General features: G+C 41.6%; 1 protein-coding gene across 2 annotated transcripts in view; it reads left to right on the top strand.

The window, feature by feature from the left end:
- Nucleotides 1-3,452: 3,452 nt before the first annotated feature.
- The window catches only part of CDYL2 (chromodomain Y like 2), a 260,330-nt gene continuing 250,187 nt past the window's right edge, over nucleotides 3,453-13,595 (top strand). Inside the window, exon 1 of one of the 2 annotated variants that reach the window (XM_074286590.1) lies at nucleotides 3,453-3,780. In XM_074286590.1, the coding sequence (XP_074142691.1) occupies nucleotides 3,757-3,780 (24 nt within the window). In that variant the 5' untranslated portion in view covers nucleotides 3,453-3,756. The remainder of the gene's footprint in view (nucleotides 3,781-13,595) is intronic. The other variant, XM_074286592.1, reaches the window with a different exon arrangement.

The following is a 13,595-nucleotide window of genomic DNA, read 5'->3' as shown; positions in this document are numbered from 1 at the left end:
CAAAGTCAATTCTTTTGAGTCATTGCTTTTATTTGTTGGATTACTTGCTTTCTCTTAAGACACATGCATACACCTATATAGATATATACATACATATATACACACACATATTCTTTAACTCGGGACTTTTTTCCACGACTAAGTTCCTGGCTTTATTAAACACTGAATAGTTGAGTTTGATTATTTCAGGAAAATAGATATGGAAGGACCTGAAATAATCAAACTCAACTATTCAGTGTTTAATAAAGCCAAGAACTTAAACATACAGATGTGTGTATATATACACACACATCTATACATACATATAGACAGTCAGTCAATAAGCATTTGTTAAGCTCTGTGTTAAATAAGCACTAGGGATACAAAGACAAAAGATAGTTCTTGTCCTCAAGGAGCTCACACATCTTATACTATGTAACCTAAAAACCTCAAATGTGATATATGAATATAAAAGGTCATAACAAGATAATTAGAAAAAACAAGATTAGATATATTTTAAATCTGCAGCTAGAATTTTTACCAACAAAAAGGATTGATATAGTCACAAAAGATAATTATTTTGATTATATATACTTGAAATGCTTTTGCATAAACAAAATCAATGCAGCCAGAATAAGAAACCATTGACTTAAAAAAAAGAAAAAGAAAAAGCTCTCTACATCAGTTTCATCTATTGAGCTTTTGATTTTCAAGATTAATAAGAAATTAACCTAAGTAGATATAATTGAGAGCCCATTCCTCAAAGGATAAGTGGCCAAAAGGTCACAGCATATAGCTCTCAAAAGAACTACAAATTATTAACGACAGCATTGAATTGAATGATTGTTTCCCAAATGTCAATATTTTACTTTTTGAGGGGTAGATGGGGTTACTCTGAAGGAAAAGGAACAACCATAATGTAAAGAGAAATTTTATTATAACTGCTTAGTCCATGACTTCAGTTGCTCAGGGATCTGTGATTTCTTCAGCATAGGAATTTTGTCATTAACTCAGATTATAAACTCTGTGATATAAGGGGTCGTGTTCTAGAAGTTTTGTACTGAAGAGTTCATCAACCTATATTAGTCTGTTGCTGTAACTCCTTGCACTTGATTAGACTGGTCCTTGAGCGGACGTGTTGTCACTGGACCTGGGAAGCCTTTCTGTTTGGTATCAACTGACAGAACTTTTGCTTCTCCTAAATGGACTTTGAGAACCCATCACTCAGTGATGCATTTGGAGAGGACTTTAATGATGGGAGGAGGGGAATCTCTACATAGTCTATTATTACTGTACTTATTATTTTTTATCATTAACTCTCTCCATTCTTTCCAAAATATTTTGAGATTGTGAAATATTATTTACCATATAGACATGTGTCATTGAAACTTTAGAGCTATTAAGCTTCTATAGCTAGTTTAAAATAAGTTTCTATGACTCTCAAAAATTTGTCTTTTACTTATAGTCCTCATAGGACACTTAGAAGATCTACATTTAGCCATGATCTTGGAGAACATGTAGTCTAAGTCCTTTTGTTGAAGGGGAAATTGAATCCATCATTGGTTAGATAACTTGCCCAAGATTCCAAGTATGGGATTCATTTTTCAAAACCCTTTGACTCTCAATACATAGCTGTTTTCTTCAACATCCTTACAACTTCCTTGAATTAGTTGGTCAAGTGCTCTACTAAGTACTGACGATAGAACAAAATCAAAAGACAATCCTTGCTCCCTAATGGGGCAGGACAAGATCTTTACAGGATGAGTGAAAATAGAGTGAAAGCCTTAGAATGAAAGGGGATCAGGAAATGCTTCTTGCAGAAGGTGGAATGCTGGTCTGTGATAACTCTTATTATGATCTTCAATTTTAATTTAACTTGTTAATCTCTCTTAATAGATAGTTTGCTGTAGGTAGGAACGGTAATCCCCCCCCCCCCCTTCCTTTTATATCCCTTTCATTCCAGGTTCATAGAGAAATTTTATCATAATTATTCAATCCATGACTTCAGGTTCGGGATTGGAACTTTCTCACTAATTCAGGTTATAGATTATACACAAAGTCAAAATCTGTTGAATTTAAAGAATAAGGATGGTAGTGATGATGAAAAACCGGATCCTTTGTCCTTCATTGCTCGGTGGCCTCCACCGCATGCCGTGGAAGAAACGCTCCCAAGAAGCATTGTCCTGGAGCCCAATCCCACCTCGAGCAGTGTGTGGATTCTGGAAATGGGCTCTGGTGCAGCTGGCACCCCACATTTGTTCCCAAATTCCTCCATAGAACCAGAAAGAGCTTTGGAGGTCACCATTCCTCTTTGAAGCCCTCTTGTACTATAGACCAGGAAGGTGAAACTTACCACAGGAAGTGTTTTGCAGAAGGCCATATTGCTAAGAGTGGCAGGGCCAGAACTTTAAGCTGCCCCCTTCCCCTCCTTCCCCCTGCCCCCCCCCCCCCCCCCCCCCCGCCGGAGTCCAGCGCTCTTTCCACCTCATTCATCTCCCTCCTGATGCATAAGTTAAGAAGCAGCTCTCTAACTGGTGTGGATCCTCCAGGGTCTTTGGAAGATCTTTGGGCATTTGTTTGCAGGGGCATCTGCAGAGATCTGTTCCCTCTGGCCTCTCCTTTCTCCCGCTGGGGGCTCTAAGGGAGTCCAGGGTTCAAGCGTGCTCTGGCCAGAGCACTGCTCCCCCTCCCTCCTCCCTCCTCGGGCCGCTCCATGCTGCGTTCACACTTCGTGGTGCTCCACGGAGAAGACTAGAACTTGGGACGGGAGCTCTCCGAGGGGGAAGGGGGCCTACCAAAGAGAGGGTCCCTTAGGGTATGGAATGCCCCTAGAACCGGAGCCGGAGCCAGGCCGGGATCTTTGGACCCGGAGGGTAGGAAAGTGAAAGGCGTCTCAGAACGTGGACGGCCGGCGAGTTCCGAGGGACCTCGCAACACGAAATATCGTTGCTGAAAAGGCCCGGGGACCTGAGGCACTGGGGCGGAGGGGGGCACCTCCGGACTCGTTTTAAGGAACAGGGAGCGAAAGTGACGTTCCCAAGGTCACAGGGCTAGCCCGGGGCAGAGGAGCGGGATTCCAACCCAAGTCTCCCGGGCTCTTTTCCCCACGGCGTCCTGCCTTCCTCCCAGGGCCAGCCTGCCACGGCCAGTCCCCGGAGGTGGGGGTGGACCGCGTGGGGGAGGGGAAAGAGGGGAAGAGGAGGAGGAGGAGGAGGAGGAGGCCAGGAGCAGGGCGGGGCTGGACTCGCTCCTCTTTTCCTTCCTCCCCCTCCCCGTGGGGGCGCGTGTCTCCGAATCGCTGCGGGCTGGGTGGCGGAGAGGGGGGGAGCTCCCTGCTGCCACTGCTGCTGCCACCACCAGGGCGGCCGGGCAGCTCGGGCAGGGCAAGGCTGAGCTCGGCTCGGTGGGCTGAGCCCCGGGGGTGGGGGGCGGGAGGGGGTGCTGGTGCTGGTGCTGGTGCTGCTGCTGCTCCTGCAGCTGCCGCCGCCGCCGCCGCTGCCGCCTCTGCTGTTACGCCAGCCTCGCCGCCTCTCGCTCTGATTCTGCGCATAGGCAGCCCCGGAGCCTGTCATTCTGCAAAAACACAGTTTACTCAACACACACTCGCACAGACACACACGCTCGCACACTCACCCTCGCACCCTCGCGCGCGCACGCACACTCACTCACACTCCGGCACAGAGCGAGGAGGGGAAACCGCGAGCCTCCGAGAGCGGGGCGCAGGGCGCGGAGAGCCCCGGCACACGCACCCGAGCCGGCCAAGTTCCGCAGCCCAGCATGGCTTCGGGGGACCTTTACGAGGTACGCTACGGCTCAGCCCCGCGAGCCCAGAGTCGCGGGCATAGCCGGCCGCGGGCGGGGGCGGCGCGCGGGGACCCTCCGGAGTTCTCCCGGCCCCGGGCTGGGCAAGAGGAAGGGAAGGGGGCGCGAGGCATGGAGAGATCTTTTCCCTCCTCCTCCCCTTCCTCCTTCTCCTCCTCCTCTTCCTCCTCCCTGCTTCTCTCCCTCCCTCTCCTTCTCTTGCTCCCTCTTTCTCTTCCCCACTCTCGAACTCCGGCTACTTTGCGCCAGCCCAAGGCCTTGGAAGGGGAAAGAGGAAAAGAGAAGGGGGAAGAGAAGGAGGAGGAGAGGAGGAGGAGAAGAAAAAAGAGAGGAGGAAGAGGAGGAGGAAGAGGAGGAGAAGAAGGAGGATGAGGAGGAGAAGAAGGAGGAGGAGGAGGAGGAGAAGGAGGATGAGGAAGAGGGGAGGAGGAGGAGAAGAAAAAAGAGAGGAGGAAGAGTAGAGGAGGAGGAGAAAGAGGAGGAGGAGGAGGAGGAAGAAGAAGAGGAGGAGGAGGAGAAGGAAAGAAGAGGAAGAAGAAAAGAAAAGAGGAGGAGGAGGAAAGGAGAAAGAAAGAGGAGAAGAAGGAAAGAGGAGGAGGAGGAGGAGGAGGAGGAGAGGAGGAGGAAGGGGGGGGGAGGCGAGGCGGGCCAGGGGCAGAGTTAGCGGTACTGTGGGAGGTGTTACTACGGCGAGCAGCCGCGGCAGCACACAGAGTGGAGAAAGTCCAGGTAAAGTCGGCTCTGGACGTGCCGGATTTGCAGAGCAGGACTGCCAGTGGCCGGGGCGGGGGTGTGGGGCGACGTGGGTGTGAAGCGGATCCGTTCCCTCCCTCTGCCTTGGGAGGGGAGCGGGAGTGCCCGCAGGGGCCGCGGGAGAGCTCCTGCTCTGGACAGCTTGGCGCAGGCGGTACATTCGTCCGGGCCGGGTTGCCCGTCCAGTCTGAGGTGGGAGAGGGGTTTGAGAGACATACAGGATGTGGTCACAGACCGGACGGACTTGGGTCTCTTACCCCCTCCCACCTGCTGCCTTTATAAGGACCTAAAGGTGTGTTTTGAGATGCCACACCCAGTGATGAGCCAGAGGAGGGGGATGGGCGGGGGCACTCTGTGGAGGGAACAGAAGCTGGAAAGTCACCATTGGAAGACCTGCTTCATAGAGTTTCCCCAGGGCCTCCTCCCTTGGCTTCTGGTAGAGAAACAGGTGATGGTCAGCTTGGGAAAGTTTTCAAACATCTGAAGAAGTTTTAAGTCTTTATGGAGACATTGGTCTTGTTGGACTCCAAAGGAAACCCAGTAACCACGGAGAGCTGGCTGGGAACTGGCTCTGGACTTATACCCATTTAAGGTTATATTAATATAAAAACAAACCAACAAAAAACACGAGATTCGTCCCTTGCCCCTTCCCCAAATGCCTTCCTTCTTCTTTGCTTTCTCCTTTGGCGGGAATTGGACTTGTGGTGTAGGGAACTCCCAGGAGAGGGAACTCCCCCTACAATGCGGAAGGACATCATAGAGATTTGGCTAGAGCAGTAAAAAGGCAAATGATTTGAACACTTGTCCCCAGGATGTGTGAAGAGAGTATTTGAACCCAGAGCTTCCTGACCAGCAATCCATCTCCTACAGCAGATTACCTCTCAGGCAGGAGGTTTATGGGAAGCTTTAGCTGGGATTTTCCATCTGAGGTTCTGTTGATAATTAACGAAATATTCTTGAGAATCCCTCATTGTCAGCAGAGATGAAGACCACTTCCTTGATCTTCCATCTCTAAGCGAAGTCCCAAACCTGATAAAACAAAAAGATTTGATGGGGATTCCTGGCAGAATTTTAGATTATATTGAAGAAATTGTTACTAGAGTCAGGGATCACCCAAAGATCCATAATGGCTCCAAGAATGGTCTCATTTCCCTTGGGAGGCAAGGTTATTAGATTGGATAGTTCAAAGGAATGCTGTAAAAATGTTTTATCTAGATTTTGGCAAAGAAAGTCAATCATGCTCTTTTTGTTAAAAGAAGATGGAGAGAGGTAGGTAGATCAAGCAATTATATAAATAAACTTATCTATAGCTGGGCCCAATCTTTAATGATGAAGTAGGTACCTAATAGAATGTCCTTGTGGTCTATGTTTCTGAACACTTATCAGTGACTTGATAAGGCGGAGAAGGCATGTTTATCAGATTTGCTGGAGACCTAAAGCTGAAAGGAGTAGATAACAAATTATGAAGGCAATATCTAAAATTCTTGATAAGGAAGTTGAGCTGACTCCAGACTAACGGGAATAAATGTAAAGTCTTCTATTTGGGTTAAAAAATCAACTTCAAAGTTTGGGATGGATCATGAAGGAGATGACATGACAGTGGAAAGAATATAGGATTTGAAATTCTGGTAAAACTCAATTGACATCTTGGTTCTAGTATTTACTACTCATGTGTCTTGGATGATTCATTTAAATCTCTCTTGCTCCCAATTTTCTCATCTGCAAAATGAGAGAATTAGTCTGAATGACTTCTGAAGAGTCTTCCAACTTTCAATCTTGGTCTGTGATCTATATAGATTTATTGAAATTCATGTGAATACGATCTGGGGGTTTTAATGGATTGTAAACTCAACATAAGTCAACAAAGCAAAGAAAGAGGGGTATCTTCTAGGAAAGAAGTGATAGTTCCATTGTACTCTGTTAGGATTCTTACAAGGTGCTAAGTCACTGGAATGAATAGAGACAATAATTATCTAATTCGGTATGATTGATCTGACCCTACAAGGAGATGTTTATGGGCCAGAACTTGAAACAAGGTACTGAGTGGAATTGAGGAGACAATGGTTAAATCTAATTTCGCATTGATTTAATCTTACAACAAATAATGGTTTCCTAGTGATGAAATGATTGGTGTGCACCATATAAGCAAGAAACTCTCAGGGCCAACCACACAGAAGGCCACAATCCCACTCTTGGAGGCGGAGTCTGATTCATTCCCACTCTACCTTTGTGCTGGCTGGAGACATTGGGAGGAGGAGAGGCTGAAGCTGGTTGGAGACATTCTGATAAGAGTTCATCAGGGAACCAAGGAGAGAGATAGGCCTCTATTAAAGCTAGCCGGACCCAGGAAAAGATTCAAGACTTTGAAGGACACAATAAATGATCTGGACTGCATTTTGGGGGATCTGGACTCCTGACCACATTTTGGGATTATTGCACTGAACTGAAGCCAAGGCTGCCTCCAGAAGCTCCCCAAGAAATCTGCCCCCCAAGAGAATGATTACGATCTAGAGAAATAGAACATCACAGTACTCCATTGCCCTGACCAGACTGTATGTGGAGTATTGTATTCATTTCTGAGTGCCACATCTTAGGAAGGACATTAATAAACTGTGGAACAATCAGAAGAAACTAAATGGGAAAGGGCTTCCAGAGTAAGACCGGGGAAGAGTCAGCACAATTTGATGGACAGAGTATGGAACTTGGAGTGAGGAAGACTTTCATTTGAATCCCATTTATGACAGTATTTAAGGCCCTAGGCAAATAATCCAATATATCTAGGTCTCATTTTTTAAAATCTTCAATTGAATTCAATTTAATAATTTTTATTAAGTATCTACCACATGTCAGAAGATACAAAAATGCTAGAGAAGCAAAAGAAGTCCCTGCCCTTATGCAGCAAATGGAATGGATCAGATGACCTCTAATAATCCCTTCTAGCTAAAAACTGTGATCTATGAGCTGGGAATGTTTAATGTGGAGAAGATAATATTGAAAGGGGACATGATGGATAACCAAGTATTTGAAGGACTTTCATGTGGAAGAGGTAGATGGCTAGATGATACAGTGTATAGCTCTGGGCCTGGGGTTAGGAAGACTCATCTTCCTGAGTGCAAATGTGAGCTCAAAACACTTACCAGCTGTGTGGCACTGGGTATGTCACTTAACCTTGTATGCCTCAGTTTCCTTATCTGTAAAATGACTGGAGAAGGAAATGACCAACCACTCCAATATATTTGCCAAGAAAACCCTGCATGAGATCACAAAGAGCTGAACATGACCGAAATGACCAAGCAACAACAACCACATGTGGAAGAGGGGTTCAACTTTTGCTTGACTTCAGATGGCAGAACCAGGAACAGTGAGAGGAAGTTGCATAGAGATCTTGATATCAAGAAAAATCATTTTAGCAAGAACTATTGAAAAGTGGAATGGAATGGCCAGCCTTGGGAGACAATGAGCTCCCCCTCACTAGAGATCTTGAAGCAAAACCTGAAGTATTGCAGAGTATTCTTGTTTTGGTATGAGTTAGGCCAGTTAGTCTCCACTAACTCTCAGATTCTGTGATTTTGTGAACTAATGGAAGAGAGAAAGCATTGTACTGTGGAAAGAACAGAGAATTTAGAGTCTTAGATTCAAGCCTCTGCTCTGCAAATTGCTGTCTTCATCTATAAAAAGAATATTTTTAGATTATTTCTAAAATCCCTTCCCATTCTAAATTTCATAATAAGTAGTGAAGATGCACATTAATTCAATGGCTTTTTAGAAGAGGGAACCTTGTTTTTTTTTTTATCAATTAAGACAAACAAACATTTATTAAATGCTTACTAGGTACTAGTGCAGGGATAATATCCTCATACAATAATAAAACTTGTAATTTCATCACTATGGGGAAGCCTATCAAAGCAGATCACTAATCCCTGACTTAAATGTTGGGCTTCATCAGCTGCTGTGGCCAAAATATTTATGTCTACTCACACACATACACAATATATGTTCATACACATATGTCATAACACCAAAGCTTTTAAGGGTCATCTCCATGTACAAATAAGGCCTTGAAATAGGTCTTTAGCTTAGGCACAAGGGTCTCTGCCCTGAAGAAGCTTACTGTCTACTAGAAGGTAGAATGTCTGCTTCTGAAGACCTACGGATCTTGATATGAGAAACAAATGTCATCTGAAGACATCAGTAGTATATATTGAGAGTATATAAATTTGTAATTTGGAAACTGAATTGTCAACACTTTAATGCCTTTTCACATGATAACAAATTCTGGAATTGAAAGGCATATAACCAGAGAATAAGTTGTGATCCAGCTTCTACTTGAATGCCTCCAGTGAAGAAGAACGTTTCAAAGCATCTCACTCCACTTATTAATATCTCTTTTTGTTAGGAGGTTTTTCCTGACATCAAATTCAAACTTGTCTTTTATTATTCTATCCATTGGTCTTTGTTCTGCTCTTTGGGGCCAATCAGAACAAGTCTCTTCTCCCTTGTATATATCATTTGTTCCTTCTAATCCCTTCTAAGTCCCTTCATCTACTTGGTTGCTATTCCTTGGATACTCTCCAACCTAAATTATGGCGCCCAAAACACAATATTGTATAGGTACATTGTACATGAGGTACATTGAGACTGTTACTTCTTCATTCCTAGAAGTTATAGTTCTCTTAATATCATCAAAGACAGCATTAGCATTTTTTATGTGGTTATCTCATTCTCTTGGCACACAGAGAGCTTGCAGTCCACTAAAACCCTCAGATCTTTTAAAGATAAACTGCTGTCCAACCTTATTTCCTCCTTATCGTTTGTAATTAGAGTCACTGTATAGAACTATTAAGAGGTACCTTGGGACTAGTTAAGTACCTCAGAGTTCATCCTGAAGTTCAGAAAATGGACAGGATCAAGTAGTAATCACTTCTGTGGTTTAAGGCAATTGTGCTAAATTGGTAGTGCTTATGATGGGTTTCCTGTAGTGCTAGGTATTTACTTTGTCATTATAAAAATGTCTGAATTTCATGACTGGAGCATGACCTGCTTCAACATTTTTATTGTCTTGGTCTACATTACGAGTTGTATAAGGAGAAATTAATTTGTTGACCAAACTTATTATCAAGAATGATCAAGCTTTGCCATCTATTTGTTGGCATATAAATTTCCAAGTGTGAAATTGAATAACGTGTTTGTTTGGGTTTTTAGTAAGACCATACTGATTTAGAGACAAATCCTTACAGCTGCAGTACATTGATTGTGCTTGAAAGGCAATTAAAATAAAATGAGGATCGTTCTAAATGATAGGACCGAATTAATTTAATGTCTTACTCAGGTGAACATGAAATGACTTCTCAAAGATGTGGGAAAATTGGGAGTTGAATGCATTATTGATGAAGTTTCGAACTGATCCAACCATTCTGGAGAGCATTTGTAACCATGCCCAAAGGGCAATTTAACTATATAAACCCTTTGATCCAGCAATACTATTACTAAATATGTTTCCCAAAGGGATCATAAAAATGAGAAAAGGACTGATGTGTACAAAATATATTTTTGTGGTGGCAAAGAATCGGAAACTGAAGGAATGCCCATTGATTAGGGAATGGCTGAACAAAGTGTAATATATGAATATAATGGAATACAAATGTTGTATAAGAAATGATCAGTAAGCAGATTTCAGAAACCCTGGAAAGACTTACATGAACTGATACTTATTGAAGTGAGTAGAACCTTGAGAATATTGTACACAGTAACAGTAATATTGTTCAATATTCCACAAAGAATGACTTAGCTCTTCTTATTAATACAGTGATCCAAGACAATCCTAAAAGACCATGACAGAAAATGCCATCCACATCCAGAGACAGAACTCTGGCGTCTGAATGCAGATTGAAGCCTATTGTTTTCACTCTCCTTTCTTTTGTGGCTTTCTCCTTTAGTTCTCTTTCTTCTTCTATAAAATGACTGATGTGGAAATATGTTTACATGATTGTACATATGTAGCCTATATCAGATTGCATTCTATCTTGGGGGGAGGGATATGTAAAGGAGGAAAAGAAAAAATATTGAAACTCAAAATCTTATAAAATAAATGTTGAAAACTATCTTGCTATAATTAGAAATATTAAAATGTTATTTACAAAAAATTAAAATAGAAATAAAAAATTAAAATTAAATAAAAATAGCTTCTTAAAAAATTGCAGTTAGAGTGAATAAAGAATGACTCCATTGTTGTCTCCTAACATGCTTGTGGCAAACTCTCTGTTGCATTTTGATACTGAAGGAGTGCTAATGATTTCTTGCCATTTTTATGTTGGAATTAGTCAGATGTTTTGGACAAAAAAGTTTAAGAGGCATACTTTGCAACTAGTATTACTTGGAACTATTGCTAATTCCTGAGTCATCAGAGAGCTATAATTTTCTGCATTTCATTATGATGAAGATCCTACATTGGCTTGGACTCAGTCTGGGCAATCTTGATCATTAATCCTTTCTTGTTCATTCATTTCAGTCATGTCCCACTTGGCATTTTCTTGGCAAAGATAGTGGAGTGGTTTGCCATTTATTTCTCCACATCATTTTACAGATAAGGAAACTGAGACAAACATGTTTAATCTTACTGGCAAATGGGTTCAAAGGTAATGCTATATATTATGGAGTGGAATCTAGGAAAAATCATTTAAATTTACATATAAAATTGTTGGCAGAATATTTCTTGGTATGTATAAACATAAGTTTACTTGCAGTTTAGGGAGATCATAGAATGTTAGAGTTACTGATCTTCTGCTGACCCTTTTAAAAGATGAGGAAACAGAAATCATCTAAGTGACTTGCAAAACTAGTATGTGTTTGAGCCAGATTTTGAGCTCCACTCTTTCTTACTCTAAGTCCTAAGCCACCTATAAGCTACACTATCTGTTCTACCAGTGCTTTGTTTGGATTCTGCTTTGCCCCTCTCCCATTAGGCATTTCCCATTCCATTTAAGGTGGCAAGCTTTCTAGATCATTGGAAACCACAGGAAAGGGAGATCTATTGAAGGTTCCTGGCAAAGGCTTTCTAGATCATTAGAAACCATAGTAAAAAGAGATCTATTGAAGATTCCTGGCAAAAGCTTTCTAGATTATTGGAAACCACAGTAAAAAGAGATCTATTGAAGATTCCTGGCAAAGGCTTTCTAGATCATTGGAAACCATGGGAAAAGGAGATCTATTGAAGATACCTGGGAAAGGCTTTCTCGATTATTGAAAACCATAGTAAAAAGAGATCTATTGAAGATGACTTTCAAAGGCTTTGTAGATCATTGAAAACTACAGGAAAAAGGGATCTGTTGAAGATTCTTGGCAAAATTCTATCAAGTGATATTAAAGGAAGTGTTAGTGAACATCTAGAAAAGGAAGCAGTGTTTTAATATTACAGTTCTCCTAAATGAGAGATATCATAGTGAGGTAATAATTTTATGATAATATGCTCAAAAACAGCCTCATTGAGTAAAGAGAAGAACCGACATCAGAGTCAGGAAGACAGATTCCAGTCATCTGACACATAGGGTGTGACTGTGAGCAAGTCACTTATTTACCCCTTTCTCTAAGACCACAAGTGTAGATCTGCATTGGAAGATACCATTTCTTCCTTGGAAGCTTCCTGAACTAATAAAGCCACCAGTTTAGCTCAAACAAAATGTACAGATAGTTAATATTATATTTATTTTGTAGTCTTATATCCCATCTCCTTAGTAAGACCGTAAGCTCTTTGAGGGCAGGCCTATGTAATTTTTATTTTGATATTTGTATCCCAAATACTTAGTACTTAACATAGGATATTGCACAGTTTGTAAGTAAATGATGAATTCTTCAAAAAAATAATTCTAAAGCCTTCTCTTTAACAAAAGCTTTACCTAAACCCTTTTGAGTCAGTTATATCCTTAACATTTGAATAAAAGCTACTACAGAAAGTAGTTTTTATGTCCATTCCAAAGGATAGAGTACCTGAAACACAATAGATAGATACTTAGGAAATATGTACAGATTCAAGTGATGGACAAAAATCAGTTTGCTACAAAAACTGATTCACTATGATGATGAAATTTTGATATCATTTTTCAATTCTTCCTCCTAGATTTTAGAGCAACCTATGTGAAGAAAAAAAAAATGTATTTTTGTTTGGAGTTGAAAGCTATTTTTAGTTTGAGTCTTCCTTATTTTGAGGAGGGGATGATCTACTATACAGTTGACTGTTCAAATGGATTCTCTTCCAATATAGTCACTACTCTATCACTTCTTCAGTGGGCTAAATGATTCCTTGAAATAGTTAAAATGCTCCCCTGATTTATTATCAGGGGACCATTTTAGAATGATCAGAGAATGATTCAAATATTGGAGAGAGTAGATAAATTTAATTTTGAGCCACTACAAAGATCTCTGAAAGAGAATTAGAATCTGGCTAGATTTAATCCTCCTAAATATATCCCCCTTCCCTTCCTAATCCCTTCTCCACAGAGGTCACTCTTCATGTCCTCTTATAGAAAGTTTTGGATTCAATGAAGCTACTTTGTGACCAGTAATCTGGTAAAAGTGTCTCTATCATCAGCCCAAGCCCTTCAATATAAATATGCCCCAAAACCCTATCAGGTCATTTTTTGTTGACCCATGAAAACCAAATTAAAATCAATGCTAATAATCTGGAAGTAGAGAAAAATCTGGAGTATGTATGACAATTGAATGAACTATTACTGAATATTCAGAACTTCAAAACCGAAACCTGTGACTTCCCTAGTGTGAATATTCCAGGATGCTTTTTACCACTGCAGATCTTGAACTGTGTACATTTTCTTCTTCTTCTTCTTCTTCTTCTTCTTCTTCTTCTTCTTCTTCTTCTTCTTCTTCTTCTTCTTCTTCTTCTTCTTCTTCTTCTTCTTCTTCTTCTTCTTCTTCTTCTTCTTCTTCTTCTTCTTCTTCTTCTTCTTCTTCTTCTTCTTCTTCTTCTTCTTCTTCTTCTTCTTCTTCTTCTTCTTCTTCTTCTTCTTCTTCTTCTTCCTTCTTCCTTT

Source organism: Sminthopsis crassicaudata, chromosome 2, assembly GCF_048593235.1.
Source record: "Sminthopsis crassicaudata isolate SCR6 chromosome 2, ASM4859323v1, whole genome shotgun sequence".
Taxonomy (NCBI): domain Eukaryota; kingdom Metazoa; phylum Chordata; class Mammalia; order Dasyuromorphia; family Dasyuridae; genus Sminthopsis; species Sminthopsis crassicaudata.
Note: the sequence above shows the minus strand (reverse complement) of the source record. Positions and strands in the feature narration are given on the sequence as shown.